The sequence below is a fragment of the Poecilia reticulata genome, chromosome 6 (assembly GCF_904066995.2).
Source record: "Poecilia reticulata chromosome 6, P_reticulata-male-v2, whole genome shotgun sequence".
Lineage (NCBI taxonomy): Eukaryota > Metazoa > Chordata > Actinopteri > Cyprinodontiformes > Poeciliidae > Poecilia > Poecilia reticulata.
In genome coordinates, this window is record NC_088835.1 from 10,169,527 (window position 1) to 10,192,819 (window position 23,293).

Here is a 23,293-nt window from a genome sequence, read left to right on the forward strand (position 1 = left end):
CCCCCCATGTGGGGAAAGAAACCGTCTTTCCCCACAAACTTGAAGAAACCGTCGCCACAGTTCTATAAATACGGCATTTGGACCAGATGTGGCACAAATACAAAATTCTCATTTCATTTTAGGAAGATCTGGTTTAGACGGGTACCGTATCAGAGTCAAAGCCTTTTTTCAAGTGTCAGACCGGTTCCTGATCCCGACCCTAGCCGGACCTAGAGCTGGAGCGTCACGCGTGTGCGTAAACCTTTGAGTGACTGTTATGATCTGGAGACTTAGATTTGGTCCAGATCTCAGTGCTGTAGGTTTTATCTGTGCTGCGTGCAGTCTGTGAAAATGTCTGGTGGGACCAGCAGACAATCAGGGCAGGGCTGTAAAGTGGGGGGACCAATGGCCCCTTGGCCCCCGTTACAGCGCCTATGCTATAACTTAGCTGTTTAACTCAGTATTAAAAATGGCAAGCATAGTTTTCTTCTCATTGCAACAGCTGTCGCACTACAGATTTTATTGCAGCTTGATGGCACTTGTGTATGCTGCATTCACTGAAGAGAAAATATTGAACTTTTGAGTTTCCAACACTCTGTCCAGCGTCAGTCAATCTGAGCCGATTTATCTGTCCATCTCTGGTTATTGCACACAGTCTGTTTGTCCAGACCTCATGTGCTGCTTTGTAAATCATTGGATGTCCTGTTGTGTATGCTACATTAACCCTAAGAAATGGCATATTTTAACACAAACCATCATTATATCCTTTGCCCAGCCAAGGAATTTTGTTGCCTTAGGCAACCGTAGTTCATTGGTAAAGTAGTCATGTCTGAGTGTCCTTGGGCAGCCACTGCAGCCCCAGGTTGCATCCGAATATGCATGTCGGTGTACGAGTGAACTTAAAGGACTGTGCATGGTGTAAATGCATAATAAAATACCATGGGAGTGTGTGGCTATTTCTAAGAACAAACTATGGAAACCCGGTGAGGTCAAAAAGGCGCTGTGCCTGCAATGATTTACCAGTGAGCAGGAAGTCAACAGAAACTGCTGTTTAAGATGCGAGTCTGTAGTTGTCCCACTTTCGTAACGCTCTTTCCATCAAATATTACCACAGCTGGTACACCACAGCTCACACACAGGAACAGCTGGCGCATGGTATCTGAGCCCATTTGACAAAATGGTGGTATTAACACCCAGACTACGGAGATTATGTGGCAGTACCTAAATTGTACATCTAGCCTGCTGTGCAGCAATTAAGCCGACATTCATAAAAATGTGTTTTTAAATCTTGCTTCAGAGAAGGGAGCTCCGCCACATTCCCTGATGCATTAAGGATCTCATCTCAAGGAGTTTATCACTAAAGCATTTCTTCACTAAACTTTCACAATAAGGTTGCATTTAACAACAAGTAGTTTAAATGAAGTATTACTTGTTTTTTTTTTTTATGTTGCATATGGCATATGGTGAAAACCGCGACGTACTTACATGAGAGGATCAGTTCTGTTTTATGATCAACAATGGCAAAAAAAAAAAGTTGGGAAACAGAATTTCACCGAGGCAGAAATCGATGTGAGCGCAGTGGAGTTGAAAAAATATAATTTTTGGTGGCAACAGTAGTGGTGTGGCAAAAAAAAAAAGAAAAAAAGAAACAAATACAAACCCAATAAAATGAGAATGTGAGAAAACTTTGAAATGTTGTGTGGACTGTAATATAATATTTAATTTGGCAGATAGTTTTTTTTATAGTTGTGGCTTTCATTATGGAGTGAAATTAAATATCTGAGGAACCGGGCTGCTTCAGTTTTTCCGTCACCAGTTTTTCTTCTCTCCAAAAGCTAGAATTAATTTTGGCCAGAGTTTTGGTGAGAGACTACATGTTCTCCCAGCAAGTTTTTTTGTTTTAATAGATCCACAACTTTTCTTGGAAAGCGACGTACTTCAGTTTCAGGTCACATTTCTTGTGTGCACACCACCTTTTTAAATGAGTCCTCCGATGTGGTTCATTTGTTTTAGTTCGACTGCTCTTCGCTTGAAGGTTGAGCTAAAAATCGGCTAATTATGACCAAAACCTGGTTGTTGATGCATCTTCAGTGTCTGTCTAGGCATTCGTAAGGCAAGACAAAGAGGACAAGGAAGACATTTAGGATTTCAAGTAGGAATGTATGGATTCAAAAAACCCAAACCCAATGAAATTAGCAACTTTAACTACATTGTGCATCATTAAACTGACCAATTCTCCTTAATCTGAGTTTGCGTGTTTTAAGAGGACAGGATCCATTTACTCTGAACCTAATCTGGGGGACGATCCATTGTTGGTAAATAATTAAGAGTTTTGCCTCTTTAATATGTTCCTTTGAATGTTGTGTAATACAAACATGAATTGGATCAGGTCCCTTTTTCAGGGTCAGTTGAACGCCCCCGTGAGGTTTACAGGATTCAGCAACAACTTTTTTTTTTTTTCAAGATGACATATGTGCCATCTTTATTAGCGCCTGATGCGTTTCATTCTATTTATTCCAGACCATTTGAAACCATCATTAGCATGAGGCTGATGTGGCACAAGGCCCTGCTAAATTTAACAGCTATTTATTTATCTTGAATGGCCACATATTGAATGATATGCCCAGTCGCCACGCTCCCTCATCGAAGCTTTTCAAATATGTGGAGAAAAGAGACGTGGGCTAGTCTGAAGAGAAATGGGTCCTAATTCACCTGCACGAACCCTATTACGCACTGCTCTGTCCTCGGCTCTTTAAACCCCTCTATGAATGTCATTTTCAGAATTAAGCTAATGAAAACATAAGTGGGCTTAAGGAAATGTGTGTGTTTGTTTTTTTTTGTGTATGGATGAAGTAGTGGCCAGGTTGAGCAACAGGGACGCCTGGGTGGTTTGTTCATGGACAAAAAATAATTAGTGGCTTTGAACAACCTAATTTTCTGTTTGTAACAGTTAATTCTGATTATTTTTTCATTTTTTTTTTTTTTTTGTAGCTAAAGTTTTATTAGACACAAACAATCTCAAACTATGGACTTTTCAGTATGATGTCCTGCTAATTAATTTGTCTCAGTCCTGACTTTCTTTCTATACTTATTGTAGTCAATTTTCCTTCATTTGTCGTCTGGAGTGTTTTTGTGCCTTTGTCCTATAGATTTTCACAACAATTTAAATTCATTGGTCCAAGGTTGGTGGGTTTTTTTCTTCTTATTGATTTCCAGTCAAGATGGTTTGGCATACGATTTTTTGTCTTATAAAGGCCAATTTAATAATGGTTGATCTCTTTCAAGTTTCCATCTGTTTTTCTTTCAATCTTTGACAATCTCTCCAATAACTGGCCGAGGTTGGCTCAGATTTCTGTACGAGAATGGTAAGAGGATATAACGAGCAGCATTTTTTCTGTACTTTCTGCTGTGTAGAGTTAATAATTTGTAGTAGAAGAAGAGGAGACATCACACTGCGCGAGTGGCGAGTGAGGAATCTGACTCTAAAGCCTTTTTCAAAGCGGACAAAATGATTAGAGTTCAGATCTTAAATATTTTAGCTTCTCTTAGCGTTGAGAGAAGCGAGCATTCCCAAAGCAAGAACGAAATTCCTCACTGGAAAATGTTCTTCGCATGAAGTATTTGCCTGTACTTGTGTTGTGCTCGCTAATCAGAAAAATTATTAAAATTTTAGTTTCTAGCTACGCGTACCAATCAATTTTTCAAGAAGATAAACTTAACTGTCAGGTTTATGTCTGTGCTATTTCTATCGCTAATGAGTGCTTTCCAGTTTTTGTTGTTGCACATTGCATGTTGAGGTCTACTCATTCAGTCCTATTAAATGTCTTATTGCACATGCATTGCTCTTATGAAAGCTTAAATATCAGCTTGTTGTGGAAAACTGGTGTGTTGTAAGATTGTGCACTGAAATAACCGAAAGCATTGCCAGATGTGTTTTGAGTCTGCACTTACTTGCCTTTAAAAGCAAACGTTATTCCGCTAAGAGCAGCTCGCAGACGTTTTCATTTAATTCTGCAGTCATTTTACGGTTATTTTTTTTTTAAGATCTCTGTTTTTAATAATTTCCTATATGACACATCTCCTTGTCGGTGCTATGCGGCTACGTTTTGCTTTTTTTTTTTTTTCCAAGGCAATTTGTGGCAGCAAAGCTTGTTTTGCAGCTCTTGCAGTTTTTGTGGCGTTTCCTTGAAAACCTGAACATTAAAGTTTTCTTGGCATCTCTTCAAACTGAGACAGGCTCATAATTGCTACTAGAAATGTCTTTGAAATTGAATTTTTGTCACTTTGAAATGAAATTATTGTTCACCTGTTTTTTTTTTTTGTTTGTTTTGTTTTCTTTCTCCTCCCACTACAGCAGGAGTGTGTAACCTCAAGAAAGCTCTTTGACAGAACACCGACTGCCCCTTTCTTTTTAATTAAAGCTGTAAGAAACAAACAACCACACACTTTTCTGTCCCAGATAAGCAAAGACAGGGATTTTACTGCACCATTTCAATTTTAATGGAAATATTTTAATCTGCGAAATGACTGGCTTGATACATTTACGCAGCGAGATTGGCCAAAGGCGGAAAGAAAGATTGTGGCAATAACTCCAAAGTAAAATAAAATCATTGAATCGATTTGTGGGCACTTAAATGCAAATGAGTGTTCCTGGTGAAATTAACGTGCTTCCCCCGCCCCTCTTCAGTCAGGTTTCTAATCAGTGGTCTCCCCACTTAGTGGAGTAAACAACGGCAGGTTAAGGCAATAAAACACAGCTTTGGCAAGTTTCATCGGGGGGCTGTCATTTGACAGAATGCGCCTGTGGATTTGACTGGCAAGGTGAAATAAGAAAGGAGGCTACTACAGAGTGTGAAAGCTCGAAACTGCATTCAGGCACAGACACAAATTTGTTGTGTGGGCAATAGCTGCTGCAAAACCACCTGCAGTTCCATATTTACCACAGCTTGGGCAAACAGCAGTGAGCGAAGGCTCCGCAGGCACCTGCTGCGTCCTGGTACATGATGCTGTCTGTACGCCACCATGATATTGTGTGATCATGTTTTCCTGAGACAAAACGCTGTTCTTCCCTCAGCACATTGTTTTCGGAGGCGTTTGTTTGTTGAGGGGGACAAAGTGCAAATGAAACTGGCTGAAAGCCAAGAACTTTAAATAGACCTCGTTCTTGGCCTTAATCTTTATTTAACCCCCCCCCCTGTCTAAGCAGAACAGCGATCGTTTTTGATATTAAGTCAATTAAATCCAAAATAGCATGGCCTTTTTATAACTGGAACACAGATCTGAGTCACACACAAACACCTACACTGCACATGGTCTTAGCTGGAGGCAGTTTTTTTTAAAATTTTTTTTAAAGGCTTTACCCCAATAGCTGAACTCCAGAAATACCTTGATATGTTTGAGATTATGAATCACAGTACACTGTTAGTGTTGCTGATGCAACAGCCAGTTTTGTGTATAACCTGGAGGTGTAGTGATACATGCAGTTCACAAGATGAAAAGACGGACAGTATTAGGTTCTCAATTTTTTTTTTTTACGTTTCACAAATAAAAAGAAATGCTTTAAATATATATGTTTTTTACCGCTTTAACTGTGTTTAACGGTGTCATAAATATGGCCAGTGGGATTTGACTACTGCGTTTTATAGATTTGTTTTTGGAGAGCCAAATGCAGCAGAGGTGCTCAATGCCATTGTGTTCATAACTAGAATAAAAGCTTAATAAACTTCAATCTGTGTTTCAAACATTCTTCAGTGTTTAATTAGCCAGTTCAGGGTTATTGCGTTTTGACCGAAAAATGACCAAAAAGTCTAAAATGTAAGGATGTTCTCAGTGTGGATAAAACAAACAAAAAAAATGTGCTGTATTTCCTGCCCCATTGTCTCCATCCACTGAACTTGGATAAAATTTGCATCATCACCACAGGTCAGCTCAGGCTTAATTGTTCACACCAAAATAAAGACCCTAATATGTAGACATGGCTGCCAAGTTGATACTTTCGCATCATGGGGTCATAGTTCAAAAATGGCTTCACCAGATGAAGCATTGCTAATGTAGCCACTGGATATGATTGTGTGTGGGCATTTTTAATACCAGAGGTTCCCACACCAATTCCCCTGACGTAATCATGGGATCAGATTGGATAAATAGTTGATATCACTGTCAAAACTGAGACAGCAGAGTGGAAAATCTGAAAACCTGGGTACAATCTGTTATGGCACTTTTTACGCTACATTATAAATGTCTGACATCGTCTTGAGATGCTTTAACGATGTTTAAAAGGTGCTACTCTTTTTAGTAATTTGTTCAAGTGTATAAATGTTCAAATCTAACATTCATTTGTGAATGTTAGTTGGAACCATGTCTGATTAATTTTTGTAAAACAAATGTTTTTTTTCATGCATATATTTGATTTTTATACCACTTTTCATAATCACTGTACATAAACGTGGTGGTTTAGACCCCCTGTAGGCCCTGAGGCAGCAAACCCAGATGTGGTTCTGGGAGCTGGGTGGGTCCGGTTTTATGATTGATTTGTAATTGGGGACCACCACGCTCCCAAAGACATTTTTTTTCCCTTCCAAAAAATAAAAAAAGTCATGACATAGAGGTTAAAATGTGATTCTGTGTATTGTAAACTTTCCTGACCCTGACCTTAACATAAATTCTTATATGCACTATTGTGTTGGGGTTATGTTAACCACTCAAATGCTGTTGAGCTCCAGTGTTTGTGGCCTTTAGAGTGCACTGATATATGCATTTAACTTCATTAATAATGAAGCGCTTTCTCCTTTCCTGTTCCCAACAGAGATGGCAAGCTGGGTCTCCCTTCTTCTCGTCCTCTTATGCCGATCAATATCACAAGCCCAGGAGGAGAGCAGCAACGCCCCCCACCCGGTTTTCAACTCCGAGACCACCATTAATAATGTGGTTCAAGACCCCCAGACGGGCCGTATTTATCTGGGAGCCAACAACTCCATCTACCAGCTCGGCCCTTCCCTCAAGCTGCAGGCTCGTGCCGAGACGGGCCCCAAAGAAGACTCGCCTACCTGCACACCGCCAGCGTCAGCCTGCCAGAACACGAAGCCGATGCCCAATCTCAACAAGCTTCTGCTAATCCATCCATCCAATCAGTCACTTATAGCCTGCGGCAGTCGCTATCGGGGCATCTGCTCCCTCCTCAACCTGTCCAACGTGGAGCAGGAGATTTACTACTGCGACAGTAAAGGAGAGAGGACTTACGTTGCTAACGTAGAGGACAACGTCAATGTGGTGGGAGTCATGTCCTACTACAAAAAAGACGGGAAGACCTTCAACGTGTTTGTTGTGGGGAAGGACTACAGAAACTCTGACAGTTCAAAGCTCATCAGCACGCGGATGCTCGATGAATACAAGGAGTGGGTCGTGTTTGAGACCATCATCGAGGCTTCCACAATACAGCCACCATTTAATATAAAGTACTCTCATGACTTCAGGCACGCCTTCAAAGAGGACGGCCACATATATTTTCTTTTGTCTCGAACTGACGGCGTGGACACCAAAAACCTGACCTTCGTGTCCCGTCTCTGCGAAGACGACCAACATTACTATTCCTACACCGAGCTCCAGCTGAAATGTGGAGCGGAAAATCAATACAACAAAGTCCAAGCGGCTTTTGTGGCTTCTCCTGGAAAAGAACTGGTGCGGGCCATGACTGGGTCCACTGTGTACACTGGGATGGAGAAACAATGGGAAAAAGTCCTCTTCATGGTGGCAAGTTCGGACGACCTCGACGGTGAATCGGCTCTGTGCATGTATCCCATGAACTCCATCAACGAGAAGCTGGTGGACATAATCAGCGCTTGTTACAGTGACAACGGGAAGATTTCAGGGGTACCTGCTGTTTACATCCCCTACTCTTCAAAAGCTGGAGAGTTTTGCACGTCTAACATTGGGGTGAGTTCTCTATAAACATAACATATTTTATAGATCTCTATCTTCTATGTATAAGATGCATATTTTCTCAGTAGCTATTACATACTTGTTTTTTTTTATATATATATATTCCTGGCACACATACCATCGATGGTAGGCATTTGAAAAGTAGTCAGATGCTATACATTAACATTAATAAAACTTGTGTCAGGTAGACAGATAAGGCCAGAGTTATTTATATCCCTAACAGGTTTAGATTGGTGTGAATATGTGTGTGAATGACTGAATGCAGTGTGAGGCGCTGTACGATCCTCCGGATCTGATAAGGCGCTTCACAAGTACAGGCCATTTTAGTGACTTTCAGTGACCGAAAAGTTTGTTTTTGACTGAAAATGGCGCAGGCACCTTCCACATGACATTAAGCAAAGAATGTTGCATTAAAAATTAATATTCTCAGATAGCACTTCTAAAGTGGAAAAGCCTTTATTTTTTATTAGAGCAATCAAACACTGCTGATAATCATTGGCAAAATTTTGCCATATATTTGACTATACAAGTCTTAGCTCCAGGTCTTTCAGGCTCCTCCTCTGGCCTCTAATCTTTAGCTGCTTTGACATAACTCCATCAGACCCGAGTCATTACAATATATGGCCCAGCCTTAAACATCTTAAATTTATGTATCTACAATTAAGGCCTTAAAATATCTTAAATTCTTTTTTAAAAAAAGTAAGTTAGCCTTTGTGTTATTCCCAGGTCTTAAATCTTTGTCTGGACAGTACTATTTTACCTCTTATATTCATCTTCTTCTTTTTTTTTTTTCTCGCTGAGCTTTTCTGTCAGGCAAAAGTTTGAGTCACACTCACACATCTTCATTATGTTCTGTGACTAGAGATGGTTGAGGCTAACGCTAACTAGCCAATGCTACACCCTGGCTAGCTGGCTAGCTTCTTTGCGTCTTTCATGGGGAAGTTCAAATTTATCACATGTTGGCTGGATGAAGTTTGTGCATTTCTGTGGAGTTATAGGACTTAAGTTAAATTCACCAGGGTCTTAAAAAGTCTTAAATTTGAGCTGGTGAAACCTCCAGAAACCCTGAAAATAACAAGGTGCATATTGCATGAATTGGTCAGCCTTAAGCAAAATGCGCAATATTCAACACAAATTGCACATTTAAGCATGCTTACTAATTTAAAATGGCTATCCATTCATCCATAATCTAGAAGTGTTTCTCCTTTCAGGTTGCTGGAGGCTGAAAGGATTTTTAAATATACAACTGAAAACACTCCTTTTTTTATTCTTATTTGTCAAAGAGGGACAAAATCACATCAGAAGTTGATCTGAATCAATTTCAAAGTTTTCTATATTTAAATAAATATTTTTTTTCCATTAGTCTGTATTTTTTGTGTCATAAAGCCCTCACTGAACTAATTCTTACTTGAAATGTCTGACTTATTGTGCATAACTTTAGCTTTTTTTTAGTTTTTGGTACTTTTACAATCAAAGAACGAGTTTCTCTTTAAAAGCCTAAATTTGACACATAAGCAACCCAAGCAGAATTATGTGTCTTTTTGGATGAAGCACGTAATGTAACAAGTTAAAACTGCATTTCAAATTGAAAAAGTAGGTTGTGACTAAAAAAAGTAGTCGCTATACACGCGTGAGCAGTGTAATTATTATCAACAAGTGGGTTTATTTGCAGTCAATTATATCATTTCATAATGTTGAGAGAAAAAAGTAATAACTCTGTACAATTGTTTACCTTTCACAGAAAAACTTGCTGGAAACCTTCAAGTGTGGTGCAGACTTTTTGCCATCCCCTCTGGCCAGCAGGCCACAATTTGCCTTAACGGCCAGTGCAGTGTGGACCTCTTCAAGCCTTCTGACCGCTGTGGCTGTTGCCGTGGAGAACGATCACACCATTGCTTTCTTGGGCAACAACAAGGGAGAGGTCTTCAAGGTGGTGTTATTTCATCTGTTTCTTCTCTCAGCTTTTCATTTTCTTTAACCTTTCACCCAGAGGGAGCTTGTGTCAGGTTAATGACGAAGCTCATGTCTGACAGTGTTGCTTTTTTTTTTTCTTATTTGTCCAGGTACATCTCACAGCGACAGCGGATGAGTACGGAAAGGTTCCTGGTGACAACATCGGGGAGAAGGTCAACAAGAACCTCTTCTTTGACCTCCCTCACAGCCACCTCTACATCACCACAGAGAAAAAGGTACGTTAGGCAGGAAGAGAACAGCATGTTCATGCAGGTGAACAGCAGAGAGGAAGCCTGTTGCTTCATGGCAGCACTTAAAGTCAAATACAGTTCCATCGTGAATATTGCATAATAAAAAGTAAATTTTTTGAAAAGTACTATTTATAAGTGAAATAATCTGTCGGTGGATCAAGACTTTTTTCCTATATTATAAGTTAAAATGTCTTGTTCTACTGGCAGATTATTTCACTGATCACTTTTCACCAATATTAAGGAATTACCTTAAAACAAGCTCCTATATCTTGTTGAAAAGTCACTTGCAAGTTAGTTTTGTCTTTTTCCAAGTGTACTAATATATTTGCACTAGAAACTAGACCAAAAATACTTGCTAAGGTTCTATTATTGCAGTACAAATGGAATATTCTGGTTATTGAAGAGACATTTTTCTTTTATTTTGATAGAAAATCTCACCCAGAATAATTTTATTTTTTTTTATCTTTCGTTTTTGCAGCTTTTTGTTTCAACTCCTAGTTGTGCGTTTAGATCTAGACTGATTTTATGCGGCTGAGGTCAAACTGTTGAGTTCACAGCCAAATAGACTTTAAAAAGAAACTGGAAGAAGAGTTAAAAGGAAATAAACAATATATTTTTTAAAAATCTAAGAAAGAAGTGGTAACAATTTATCCAGAAGTTAATATAAATGAACCACTATTATGATAATTACTATTCTTTTAAAAAACAAAGAAAATGTTGAAAATGTTTTGAAGTGAATATATACAGATATGTTCTCAGTTGACATACAGCTGAATTTAAATCTCAAACGCTTTTGTATTTCGACAAAAACAACTGCGTCGTACGTAGACAGGCGACTGAAAACTGAACCCAACTTTGATTTTTTTCCCCCCTTCGTTCTGTTGTTTTGCGCCAGTCTCACAGCAGAGAGACGCAGGGTTAAAAGGGTGACTTGTACTTGATCAAAACAGGTTTGAATGACACGATGTTCAGCTGCGTTGGAAGCGGCGAGCGTTCGCGTCTCTGCCAAGCTCTGTCAAAAGCAGAATTGAGTGCCAACTTTCTTACAGATAGGCGAGATGTGAATCCTTTTAAAACATGGAAAGTATTTTTAGACCGTTTCTCCTGGAAGATGCTCATAGTGCTAAATAATTGTATCAGGGCTGGGATAAAGAGAGAGAAAAAAAATCTGTGCAGCTTTCTCCTAAAAACAGAGAGGCTATTTCAGACACATTTAGGGACTCGTGCGAGCACTTTGCTTGAAGAATACTGACAGCAGAACGTGGCGCCTAATGTAAGTGCATAGGGTAATTACATAGGTAGTTACTTTCTATTAGCCCGATACAGTAAACATTTACTGAATGCTCCGAGTAAATTGTTTCAGTAATTGAACATGACCGTGTGCTTTGACAGGAGCACTCCTCCAGCAAACCAGAAGGCGCTTCTAGCTGAGCGCCTAATCTCCGAGGTGCACCGTTTGATCGTACTCTGTTTTGTAATTGTCAAGATCACCAAGGTGCCGGTGCAGACGTGCCTCCAAAAGACAGACTGCAAATCATGCGTGGAGCTGAGGGATCCTTACTGTGGCTGGTGTGTCCTGGAGGGCAGGTGAGAATCTCTGTCACAGAGACACGCACGTGTGCACAAAACCACACGGATGCAAAACACCCGCGAATGCTGTTCCGTCTGTATAACACAGTGGGGTGTTTGTTCGGTGTGTTTTATTGCAGACACATTTAGTACCCCTCGGTGTTTATATTCAGTCTTGTGTTGTCCACGGAACTGTAAGGAATTAAAGCTGTTTGTCAGCTTCATGCAGCGAAGCCAGACTGCAATTTACTCTGATCAGTCTATTTTTATCAGGGTCTGCAAAGTAAAAAAAAAAAAAGGTGCGAATGTGTCATGTTTCACAGGGATATGGTCAGGAAGTTTCTTTAGAAAGTTAGTGTTACTTTTATTATCAAATATGTGTTTTATTCATTAGTTGAAGAGATAAACTGGTTGTTTATTTAAAAAAAAAGTCTTAGCTAGTTGAGTCAGAAAATAAAATTATTTATTTTGCTTAAAGTTGTTTCCCCTCAAAAAGTACCTAAGTTCATTATCCCTGAAATAATTGACCTTAAAAGTTAAAATGTATTTTTTTTTTCCACTGCCAAGATTCTGACTTTCAAAAAATAATTTTTCAAGATAAATACTCAAAACCTCACTGTTGGTAAAAGAAGAATGAAACTTTTTGAATTGGTAGTAGATGGATTGAGTTTAGAAATGACAACATGGTTTTTTTCATGATACCTTTGAGTCAAAATATCACACTTTTATGATAGTTACAGAAAAATGTAATCAAAGTGTGATATGGTCAAATTCATTTCAAACAGAAAAGCAGCAGTTCACACCGAGAGAATAATCTACAATATAAAAATCTGACTGAATAAGAATATGTTCATGTATTTAGTATTTGAATATAATGTATTTATAAAATATTCATTTCTTTTGTTTTATTTATCAAAGAACTCAATGTAATCTGTTGTTCTCTGCCTATTTAGTCTGGTTATCTGTCCATGTATACCCTGAACAGGACAGATGGGCGGCGCTCCTTCAGGTTCTGCACGGCTGTTTGTGTTTTTCCTGAACAGAAATACTTTCAACTTTTACTTTGTAAGCAAATGTAGCAGATTTCCTTCAACCAGCTGGTGGGCTGTGGAAAACAAAATGAGACATGTTCTTTTGATGATCATAAAAATTACTTTAAACTGTAAAATCTTAGAAGTCATTATTTTGGTCTCAAAACTTGAGAAAATGGTTATTGCATTTCCAGTCTCCTCTTAGAGAGATAACTTGGAGAGATAAAACAGTCAGTTTTATAAAGTAGTTTTATGCTTCACAAAGTTAAATAAACCTACCATCAATGAGCCTGGAATGACTTTGTGCTTGTGAATGTTTGTTTTAAGAACATGTTTTTGTTTTTTTTAGGTCATTTTGGTGTCGAACTATTATTCACAAAGCCCATTGAGGTTCTGCTGGAGTCTGTGGCGTTGGGGGGTGTTTACGGGATGTGGAGCAGATGCTGATAGCGGTTGTTCATCCTTCATTTGTAGGTGCACCAGGAGATCCGAATGCCGCCGGGCAGAGGAGAGGAACGGCTGGCTGTGGAGCCCCGGGCAGGAATGTCTCAAGATTTTATCCTTCTACCCGCCGAACCTTTCCAACAAAAAAACCGACAAGGTACACACAGCTCCGCTAATTTGCTCTGGTCTTGTTTTTGTGTGTGTGTTTTTTTCTTTCTCTCTTGCTGGCTTCCAGTGCATGCTAAACTAATGTCTATGATCTGATCTATAAACTGTTTACTCTGAGTCAGCGACCGTAGACTCTGGGTCTTCCTGTTCTGTATTGATCCATCCAGAAAGCTCCAAACTTTCTTATTAATATCCAGGCTGGCTGATTGGGCCTTTCACTGTGAAGATTGAGAGCCCCTCTTATGTGCTTTGCTTCTAAAATGGTTTTTCTCATTCCTTTTGCTTTCTATTTTTCTGTCCCTCCCTTTCTGACTCACTGGAATTTCCATCAAAAACTTGTCTCCTCCTTTCTTGCTCTCAATCAATCTCCTGTCTTTCAAAAGGAAATTGTTTCTTGTTTTCTGACTTCTGTTTCAGAGGCATTTGTATCATTAACAGAGCAGAGAAATTAACTCAAGTCTTTCTTTCTTTTCTTTTTTTTTTAATCAAAGCATGTGATGAACAACATTGATTTTAGGAAGAATCAATTGGTTTTACATTCTCTATGTGTGTGTGTGTGTTTTTTTTTCTTTTTTCCCAACCAGATCCAGATCAACATCCAGGCACTCCCTTCTATCGGATCCTCTGACCGTCTGAAGTGTAATGTTGGATCGTTCCAGAGTGAAGGCACCATGTCACCGGGAACCGCCCAGGTCTCCTGTCATCTGCCACAACCTTCGGATATCCCGAAAACTCCAGAGAATCAAGGTCTGGCTTTTTCCTTTTCATGTCCAATCCCATTTCCTTAAGATGCCTCGCAAAAAGCTTTCAAGGTTTCCACATTGTAGCTATAATCTTCAATATAAAGTACTGTATCTCATATGGTGAGCAAACGTAAAGAAACACCCAATTTTAAAGTGACATGGCTTTTGAAATATGCATCTAGAAAGTTTGGCAAGGATTTATATTAATCCCTATTTACTGTACCAGAGCAAATTCTGAAGTAAAACATTTCATAATAATTAAAGCTCCAAGTTTTTGTGTCCGTTATATGGCTTCTGGTTAAATTCAAATGCGGTGTCTTTGGGTTGTTTTATTTCCACTCGTCTTTCTAAAATTGTTGAAATAATTAATGAGCTGCTTTGCATTGATCTGTAATATTAAAGTGTAAAGTGTGCAGACACTTTGGCCGAACAATTTACTTCTCTGCTTCAGCTAATCTGGTTTTTATGATTTAACCACCATCTGCAAAATGTTGGCATTATCTCAGTTGTGGTCACTTTCAAAAGAGATAAAAAGTTGCCAGCCAAGAAAATCAACACAAAAAGTTACAGATTGGGTCATGATTTGTAAACGGTTGTGGAATCATTGAACATATATTTACTGAATGAATCGTTTCTCCGGTCTTGGTGAGCTCACACGGCATTTGTGCTTTCCCTGCCTTGCTTATCTTTACAAGATACTTAAACATTTCGCTCTCTCCTTAGATTTTGTGGCCGTCTCGGTGAGAATTTTCGTCAATGAGACCGTGGAGTTGGCTGAGAGGGAGTTCAAGTTCTACAACTGTGCAGCCACTGTGAGGAAATCAGAAAACACTCCGTGAGTGAGATTGTTACCTATCAGTTCTGCTCTGTCACTCACCAAAATGCACAGTGACACTGAACACAGCATCGCCTTGACAACCTTGATGTAAATTTATCACCGTGCATGAATAGATGAGAGATCAAGGCTCTGTTTGTAAATTGTGATGCATGGCGGCTTTGAATGCACCTCTCGCATTTTTCTGTGCCTTTATTACCAAACCGAGGAAATTGCCTGTGTTCCCTTTTCATTAATCAAAAAATGAAAGTCGATCACACCAGTCCCCCCCCTCATACCCCACCCATATTTTTTCTTCATTTCTTTCACACCGAGGCATTTGTGATGAACGAGCTTTGCTTATGTGAAGTTGCAGAAATCCATTTCAATGTCAGCTGCATAGATTTTTGTGCCGGACGGCCTCTGATGAGTTTGCATGTTTTTTTTTAAAATGTTGTTCTTTACGGGCTTTTGTTTGTATGCAGTAATGTAAATATGCTCGTCAGAATTCCCTGACATTTGATATCGCCGTGTCTTTTAGGTGCATGGCATGCGTGACAAGTCCGTGGGGCTGCCAGTGGAACACGCGTTATCACACATGTAGTGACAAAGACGACAGCTTAGTGGGCCCAGACATCATCGGACACCGTAAGGTCAGTCTCAGCAAAGAGATGAGAGTTGATGTCTTCCATCACTAACAGTGTGTTGGCATGTTAAACGAAGAGAGCCCTGTGTCTGTTTTACATTTTGCCACAATAGAACCACAGTCAATGTCAATGTTATTAGGATCTTATGCCACATACCTACACTAAAGAGAGGGTTTTTTTCAGCATTTCTTCCCCTTATGAAAAGCGTGGTGTGAATTTGTATTGAGCCCTCTTTATTCTGATACACCAAACTAAAATCCAGTGCAACAAACCACCTTCAGACGTCACCTAAACAGTGTTAAGATAGAGTTCACCTATTTCAATCCTATTCTGCAAAAACACAAAATCTTATCAAGTATATTTGGTGTAGTTGCTAGTGCAAATATTTTTGTTCATTTGAAATAAGACAAAACTAACTTACAGGTAACTTTCCATCAGCCTGCTTTAAGTAAATAATTTCTTAATATTGATGGAAAAAGTGTTAAATCCACTGGTAGATTATTTCACTTATGGAAAAAAAGTCTTGTTATAAGTGAGATAATCTGCCAGTGGTACTAGTACTTTTTGATCGATATTAATTACTTAAAACCAGCTCCTATCTTGCTGAAAAGTTACTTTGAAAAGTTACAATGGCCCAGATCCATTGGCTAGTTCATAATAGTCATCCAACTGTTGCAAACATAGGGTTTTCGTCACTATATTTAGTGAACTTTCAAACAAAAATAATCGATACTGATCAAAATCGGAATCGACAGGTCAAGTTTTCTTTTAAATATTCGTGATTGGTCAAATTTGTGGTGCAAGCTAGAACATACAACCAGCTCTGCAAGGGAATAGTTTGGATGAAAACATATGGAATGACTCCAAAGTCCAGACAAAATCAAAAGGAGAGTTGAAATGTGCTTTCATGCTCTCCCTCTAATCGGACCGAACCTGAACTATGTTGCAAAGACGAATGGGTAAAACATCAGTCTGTAGATGTACAAAGCAGACAGAGCCACACTGCAATAGACTTGCCATTGCATCAAAAGGATATTTATTCAGAGGAATAAAACTATTTTGAAATTTCTTTTTAGAATCCAAAATGTAAAATCATGCATCATTTTCTTTCCACCTTATATTTTTGGAAATATAAGGTGGAATGGAATTGCATTTCTGTAAAAATGCAATTCTGTAATGCAATTCTGCATTTCTGTAAAAATGCAATTCCACTAAAATACATTAAGATTCGTGGCTAAAATTTGATAAAACGTGAGAAGCGCAGGGGGTATATGAACACTTTTGTAAGACCGTGTATCTGTTCATCGATTGTGACGAAGCAACTGACTTTACAGAGGCTTTTTGAAAATTAATAAAAAAAACACGAATCCCTCAATCAGCTGCCAGCATCGTCCATGACAAACACAGAGTGTGGAAGATATCAATTTACAAGTCGGCAGATGTTCCAGCGATACACTTATCTGTTGCCGCAGACGAGGGCGTCTGTTAAGTGGCTTGCATGGTTGAAATGCAGATCATTAAAAGTGGGAGTGTCTGACTTGCTTTGATGTGTTTTCAGGGATCGGAGTGTCCTCGGTTTGAGAACCCAGACCCATTTTTGATCCCAGTGGGCCACGAGACCAGTATCAGTTTTGAAGGGATCAATTTGGAGAACTACGAGGTAAAGGGGACCCAAAACATTCACTGGTTTGTTAGCAAACAAATAGATGCAGTAGATAAGATGTAAAAGAATAAATATACAGCTTTTTCTTGATTAAAAAGAAGGGAAAAAAACTCCACCTTTTAAGAAAGCAAAAAGAGGAAGCAGACGTTGGACGTGCTAAATTCCATTAATCACCTAAATCACAACAGGAAGTCATTACAGCGAAGCGAAATGGGAAATGCACTGTATTTATGTAGCACTCTGATAGTATTATTGACCACGCAAAGTGCTTTAAAACACAAGCCACATTCATACACATTTATGTCGTGTTTTTTATTTTTTTCTTCCTGCCTTACATAAAGCACTTCTATCACAGACGCACTTATACATCAGGGGAAACTAGGAGATTTACCAGTGTTGCTAACAACACGTCGACATGTGGACTAGACTGGCCGGGGATGAAGCACCTACCTCCTGATTAACTGTGGGCACCCTCTGCCTCTTTAGCCATCACTTCTGATTGAGACTTTGACTGTTGAAGCAAGTCTTAATCCAAGTTTTGAGGCCAAACTTGCCACTTTTGTGTGCCTTCATAAGACACCGTCTGAGGCTGAAAGATCTATAAAGCTACCTGTAATTTACTAACGTATAATCATCTCAGTGTGTGATGGCTGGAACAGTATGTATGTATATTTTTTTTGCCATGCTAATGGAATAGGCGAACACGGATGAAAATAGTATGTACCCGCATGTGCGTCTCAAAAAAAAAGGTCATTTTATTATGAAGTTTATTTCCAGAATTAAAACTCATTCTGCAGATTAAACACAGCGCTTTTGTTTCTTTTAAGTTTTCATACAGAGTTGCTGGTGGTTCAGAGTTCTGTATCCAAGCATACTATTTGATAGTTAAGTGGAAGGAAAAAGTGTATTAGGAAAAAGATACACAATCAACAGAGATGAAAGCGTCCTTGAGAGGATTATGAATCAAAGTCCATCCAAGAATTTACAGAGGCATCGTCTGCAGCTCTTGTGAGAGCTTAAAGACAGATTTATTGGTTAAAATATTAAAATTGGCAATTCTACGTTCTTTTAGAGGGAGTTTCAGGTATTTGTGGCTTTCAATTTTTTGGCTCGCAGCTGTGTTGCAGAGACACTTCTGGAAATACAAGTTTTTTTGGTCTGATATATTAAAATTTTCTGAGTCACTGAATTTTAGGTTTTCATTTGTTGCTTTCATTTGGTGATCAGTATTAATGTAGCTAATCACTTGAAATATGTCAAGATATCACTTAGTGAGTCTTGTCTTTGTTCTAATAATAGCCACTGCCTTCTGCATCAGTTCACCTGTTCCCCTCCTTGTTGTCACGCAGGATCATATTTTCACCATCGGCACCGAACTGATGAAAAACACGGAGGAAGTGGTCAGAAAAGAGAGCGGTCGTTTCTACAGTTTTAACGGCTTCAGTGTGAGTACGCCACAGCTGTAAATACTGCACTACACTCTTGTTTCTTTCCTCAGTGTTAGCAGAAATTATCCTCCACTGAACTGCAGCTTCTAAACTACAGCTGGTGTGGGGTGGTTCATTTTATAGCGCTACACAAGTAGCAGCATATACCGTAGGACAGCCTCTGTTCTTTCTGCAACACATCCTTTTTTATCGCCAAGCATGTTCTGTATGTTGCGTAATTAGAAATGCATTTACCCTTTAGCAGTTTTTTTTCCTAATCCTTTGATATTCTCTAGCTCCCTCTAATGGACAGGCTCCACTCGTTTGAGTTATTTCGCCTGCGTCTCTCCACATTTTGAATTCTCTGATTGAGAAACTCGAACCGTATCTTGCCCCAAGCTATGTTCTTTCTCCTACATTGATTTCCTCTGCTGAAAATCTGCCAGACTGGGTATAATTTTTCTTTTCTTTTTTTTTTTCCCTCCTTGGCACAGGGTGGCAGCAGCAGCCCACACTGTTTGTAGAGAAGAGTTTAAATGTAATAAATCTCTGGATTTCATAGTATTTATTCATTCTGTTTTCAATTCCTTAGTTCTCCTACGATAAGTCACCAGAGACCAGCGTCCTGTTTTACATGAAGGACAAGAGGACTGGGAACAAGATGGACAGCACTCTGAACGGTGCATTTCTTAAGCAACCTAGAACAAAAACGAGAGATGGGGAATCTGACTAATACTCTATAACTGTTCTTCTGTCTTCTCTTGCGATCCAGTCACCCTGTACAACTGCTCTGTGGGGAGGGAGGACTGTAGCCTCTGCAAGTCTGCCGACTCGAAGTACAACTGTGTGTGGTGCAGCAAGCAGAAGGCGTGTGTGTTCAAGAAACTCTGTAGTGATCCCCAAAACACCGAGTGCCCCAACCCTGAGATCACCAACGTAAGTACAGGCAAACCTCACATTTACATTTAAAATGTGAAACCGCATCCAGGACGTTTGAGCAGGAGAAGACATTGATCTTTGGGATTGGATTATTGATTAGACCAGTGTATTGGCTGTGTATTGTCTGTCTCATCTGTGTGTTGACAGAAGATTTGGAAGTCTCCTTGTGAGCATGCTGCAATGTTCCTCCATTATGTCTAGATTGGATCGATATTTTGTTTGCCTACTTGGTTGATGGTGTCTTTTTGTCATTGACAAAAGAAACGCAGACCAGTAATTGTGTTGATGTAATTCAGACAGAGGTTGTCAGCAGCCACAACACTGACAAACGGATATATTGGTTGATGGAAAGGCGGATAAATGGCATTGGCAGGATTGTTTATGGTGTCAGTGGGTTGATTTATTATTTTTTTCCCCACCATTCATTGAGGTTTTCAAGGATCCCAAAGGTTGAATTCTACCTGTTCACAAAAACAGACACACTCCTAAATCTCCACCATCTTTTCTTACCTAGAACCAAAAATCTAAATGTATTGAATTTGGACTTTATGTGACAGGTCAACAAAAAAAAATGTTGACGTGTCAACAATTTTATGTACATTGATACCCCTAAATAAAACCCTGTGCAGCACACGTCGCTTTGCAGTCAACTTAATCAAAGTATAAATCCAGGTGTTTTAATAAGTTTAAAGAATTAATTTTGATGAATTAATTACGCAGATTTTTTTTTAACAATCAATCAAAAAGGTTCCTGCTGGAAGCTGGAAACCTGCGAGTTTTATTTTTCTTTAAAGAATAACCAATAATCTCCAGCTGTAGTTGCAAATGAAGGTATATGTACAGAGTATTGATACGGGGAGGCGGGTTTCAAAGAGGCACTACACTTTGAAAGAAGAAAAAATAGATTTCAAAGTTATGCACCGTGTGTTGATCTGTCACACATTCAAAGTGCTTTATGATGTAAAGCACTTTGAACTGCCTTGACGCTGAAATGAGCCACACAAATAAGCTCCATTGATTGATCTCTCCAAACTTCCTCCCTGCAGATCGTCCCTCTTTTTGGGCCCATGGAAGGAGGCATCTCCATTACCATCCATGGGTCCAACCTTGGTATTTACAAGGAGGACATTAAAAACATCACAGTAGCCGGAAAGCCCTGCATACATCAGGCAGAAAAGTATTCTGTCTCCACCAGGTAAAGTATGCTCGGTGTGCGCTGCACCACAAACACACGTTTCATTGTCATTTTCCTAATTTGTGTTTTTGAAGCATCTCTGCATTCGGAGGCTTTTCCCTCTCCTCGCCGTGTCGTGCCTGCATGTGTTATAAAGCTTATTATACAACCGTATTGATCTGATGGTCTCCAGATACTGGCGGGTTTAGTAAAAAGTCTTTTTAAAGGACACAGACACTGCATATTGTTTTTTTGAGTAAATCTAAAACAACAGATCACATTCAGGTCCTTCATTCAAATTCTTCTCAGGTGAACTTTTAGACCTGACCAAGGTGACTGGAGTCCCAGGTTAAATATTTTTATAAAGCTCTGACTAAAATGCATATAAAGGAGAATGAGGTTAGAATAGCATATAAGCGCCTCTAAAAACGCATTTAAACTTAAAACTGTAATGAATCACTCACTCTTATTTTGCTTAATCTGCTTTTTTTTTAAAGATTTTGTTGGACAAAACTCCATACAACCCAAACCATAAGAGTCTGGAAATACATTTGATTTAACAGGCAAATGTACGGCTTATATAAACGATTATGAAACTGTTATGATTGTGTAGGAGGTATGCCGACTCCTCTTCTGCTTCTTTTTTGCAATTGTGTTTTATGTGTAGATTGGGGACGTTTTTAACTAATTTACCCAATCAATGATGTCAACATTCCTGTTTTTGTGAAAACAAAGTTTAATAGATCGAACTAATTTTCTCAAACGTTACTGTTTTTTTTTTATTAAACAGGAGAAAATTATTTCAAAGTTATAAAATCATTTCAAATTTTGCAGCTGCAAAAATGACACTCAGTTTCTGCTGATAAGAACACAAAGCTACCGTAATATTATTTTTAATCTGCTGAACACACTCAATGAAGTCTGCCATGTTGTCCATCTGCTACGTTTTTTCCTGAATAAGTGTTTGTGGAAGCACTTAGATGTCCATGTGTGCAAACGTTTGTTTTCATAAATTGCCACCGCACCTGCAGACACAAAAGTCCCTCGATATTCAGCAAACTATTCTTTTTGTTGTTTGTTTACTCTGCATTGCCCTGATATTATTAATGATGCTTTTACTGACTAAATAGAGTTTAAAATCTAGCTGGAGCATTTTAGATAATATAAAAGTTCTGTGGATGGTTTCTTGGTTAATTGATCATTAGATGGATGTTGATTGTTGAGTCTTTAGGCTTTAAACTCCCCACTGATTGTGAACATGCACATTTGTGTTATTGTAGAGAATAAACGTAGTAGAATATAAATGATTTAACTCTTACTTGCTCCATTTAAAAAAGTGGCACAACGTGAAGCAATGTTTCCGACTTACAAACGGTTTAACAGTGGTTAGATGGATACCTAGAAAAGATTAAACCATTTGATTTGTCTGCTTTCGATATAGGTCTCTGACTTAACTCAAAATTTCTTTTAACTTGCACAATAAAATATTTTCACTTGTAGTGAACCCCAGACTGTTCTTACTAAGAGTGTCAGCAATTTAAGATGCTCAAAAATGAGCAGAAAAAAAATTATTTAGTCATGTCCTTTGTAGTATGGTTAAGTAATCTGGTCAAATTATGACATTGTGTCATTTTTAGTATAAGTTGATCCTTTTTTATCTGCATGGTTGGAAAAGACTGAGGAATAAATTGTCTTTGTCAAATAATGTAAAGAATTGTAACAATAAGCTGAAATAATCAATAGAAAACATTTTTAATTCTGACCTTTGCTTTTTATAACCTTCCTCATACGGGGCAAGTGTTTCCAGGCCGGTCTTAATTATGACATTATTTCAGTCGTGATAAGATCTCGCTCGTTCTGGACGGATTTTTAATGGTTTATTCCCTTCATCTTGTAGGCATTTTATTTGGCAGGGCACAGTTAGGAAGATAATTGCTTTAACCAAGTCTACCAAATTCACTTCAGTCACAGCTGGGTCTAAAAGTGCTCACTTCATACAAATGGTCTATAAAACAGAAAACAGCCTCTTGCCAGAGCAGTTGACACCTGGCAGGATGGAGCTACATTTACGACAAATCCTCGCCCCGCCATCTGCACGATGAGGCATAAACCGGGATTTATGTGACCAGATGGAAGTCTTCTGGTCTTAAATCATTCACTTTTGTTCCTTTGACCGCACTCCTCTCCTCTTGTTGCTAGCTGCCACACGATTTTTTTTTGTGTTTGTTTTTGCTTGTCAGGTTGAAGTGTGCTTGTTTTGAGCTCCTCATTCTGATATTGGGGCCTGCTCATTTGCCCGATTGAGGCTTGTTGTGTTAACTTTAATCAGCTGCAACACATTTCCCCTAAAATCTGCTGAAGATGTGGACAGATGTCGACATAATAAGCAACCACATATCAAAAGTTGGCTAGTACGACTAAAGATACTGAAATAATTTTTGCAATTATCCAGCGCTTCTGAAATATTAACTTGTTGTGTTGAAACAGTCACTTTCCATTTGCTTTTCGTTATTTAATTTACAGTTTTTCTCACAATCTGATCCAGTCTTTACG

At 38.9% G+C, this 23,293-nt stretch overlaps 1 protein-coding gene across 2 annotated transcripts in view; it reads left to right on the forward strand.

Moving 5' to 3' along the window:
* Window positions 1–23,293, forward strand: part of plxnb2b (plexin b2b) — a 159,473-nt gene that overhangs the window by 102,777 nt on the left and 33,403 nt on the right. The window contains exons 3-15 of one of the 2 annotated variants that reach the window (XM_008432784.3): window positions 6,785–7,911; window positions 9,659–9,847; window positions 9,981–10,106; window positions 11,608–11,708; window positions 13,196–13,322; window positions 13,918–14,080; window positions 14,800–14,911; window positions 15,432–15,543; window positions 17,096–17,197; window positions 18,550–18,645; window positions 19,220–19,307; window positions 19,400–19,563; window positions 20,613–20,761. In XM_008432784.3, the coding sequence (XP_008431006.2) occupies window positions 6,787–7,911; window positions 9,659–9,847; window positions 9,981–10,106; window positions 11,608–11,708; window positions 13,196–13,322; window positions 13,918–14,080; window positions 14,800–14,911; window positions 15,432–15,543; window positions 17,096–17,197; window positions 18,550–18,645; window positions 19,220–19,307; window positions 19,400–19,563; window positions 20,613–20,761 (2,654 nt within the window). In that variant the 5' untranslated portion in view covers window positions 6,785–6,786. Of the gene's footprint in view, window positions 1–6,437; window positions 7,912–9,658; window positions 9,848–9,980; window positions 10,107–11,607; window positions 11,709–13,195; window positions 13,323–13,917; window positions 14,081–14,799; window positions 14,912–15,431; window positions 15,544–17,095; window positions 17,198–18,549; window positions 18,646–19,219; window positions 19,308–19,399; window positions 19,564–20,612; window positions 20,762–23,293 lie in introns of those variants that run through there. The other variant, XM_081607857.1, reaches the window with a different exon arrangement.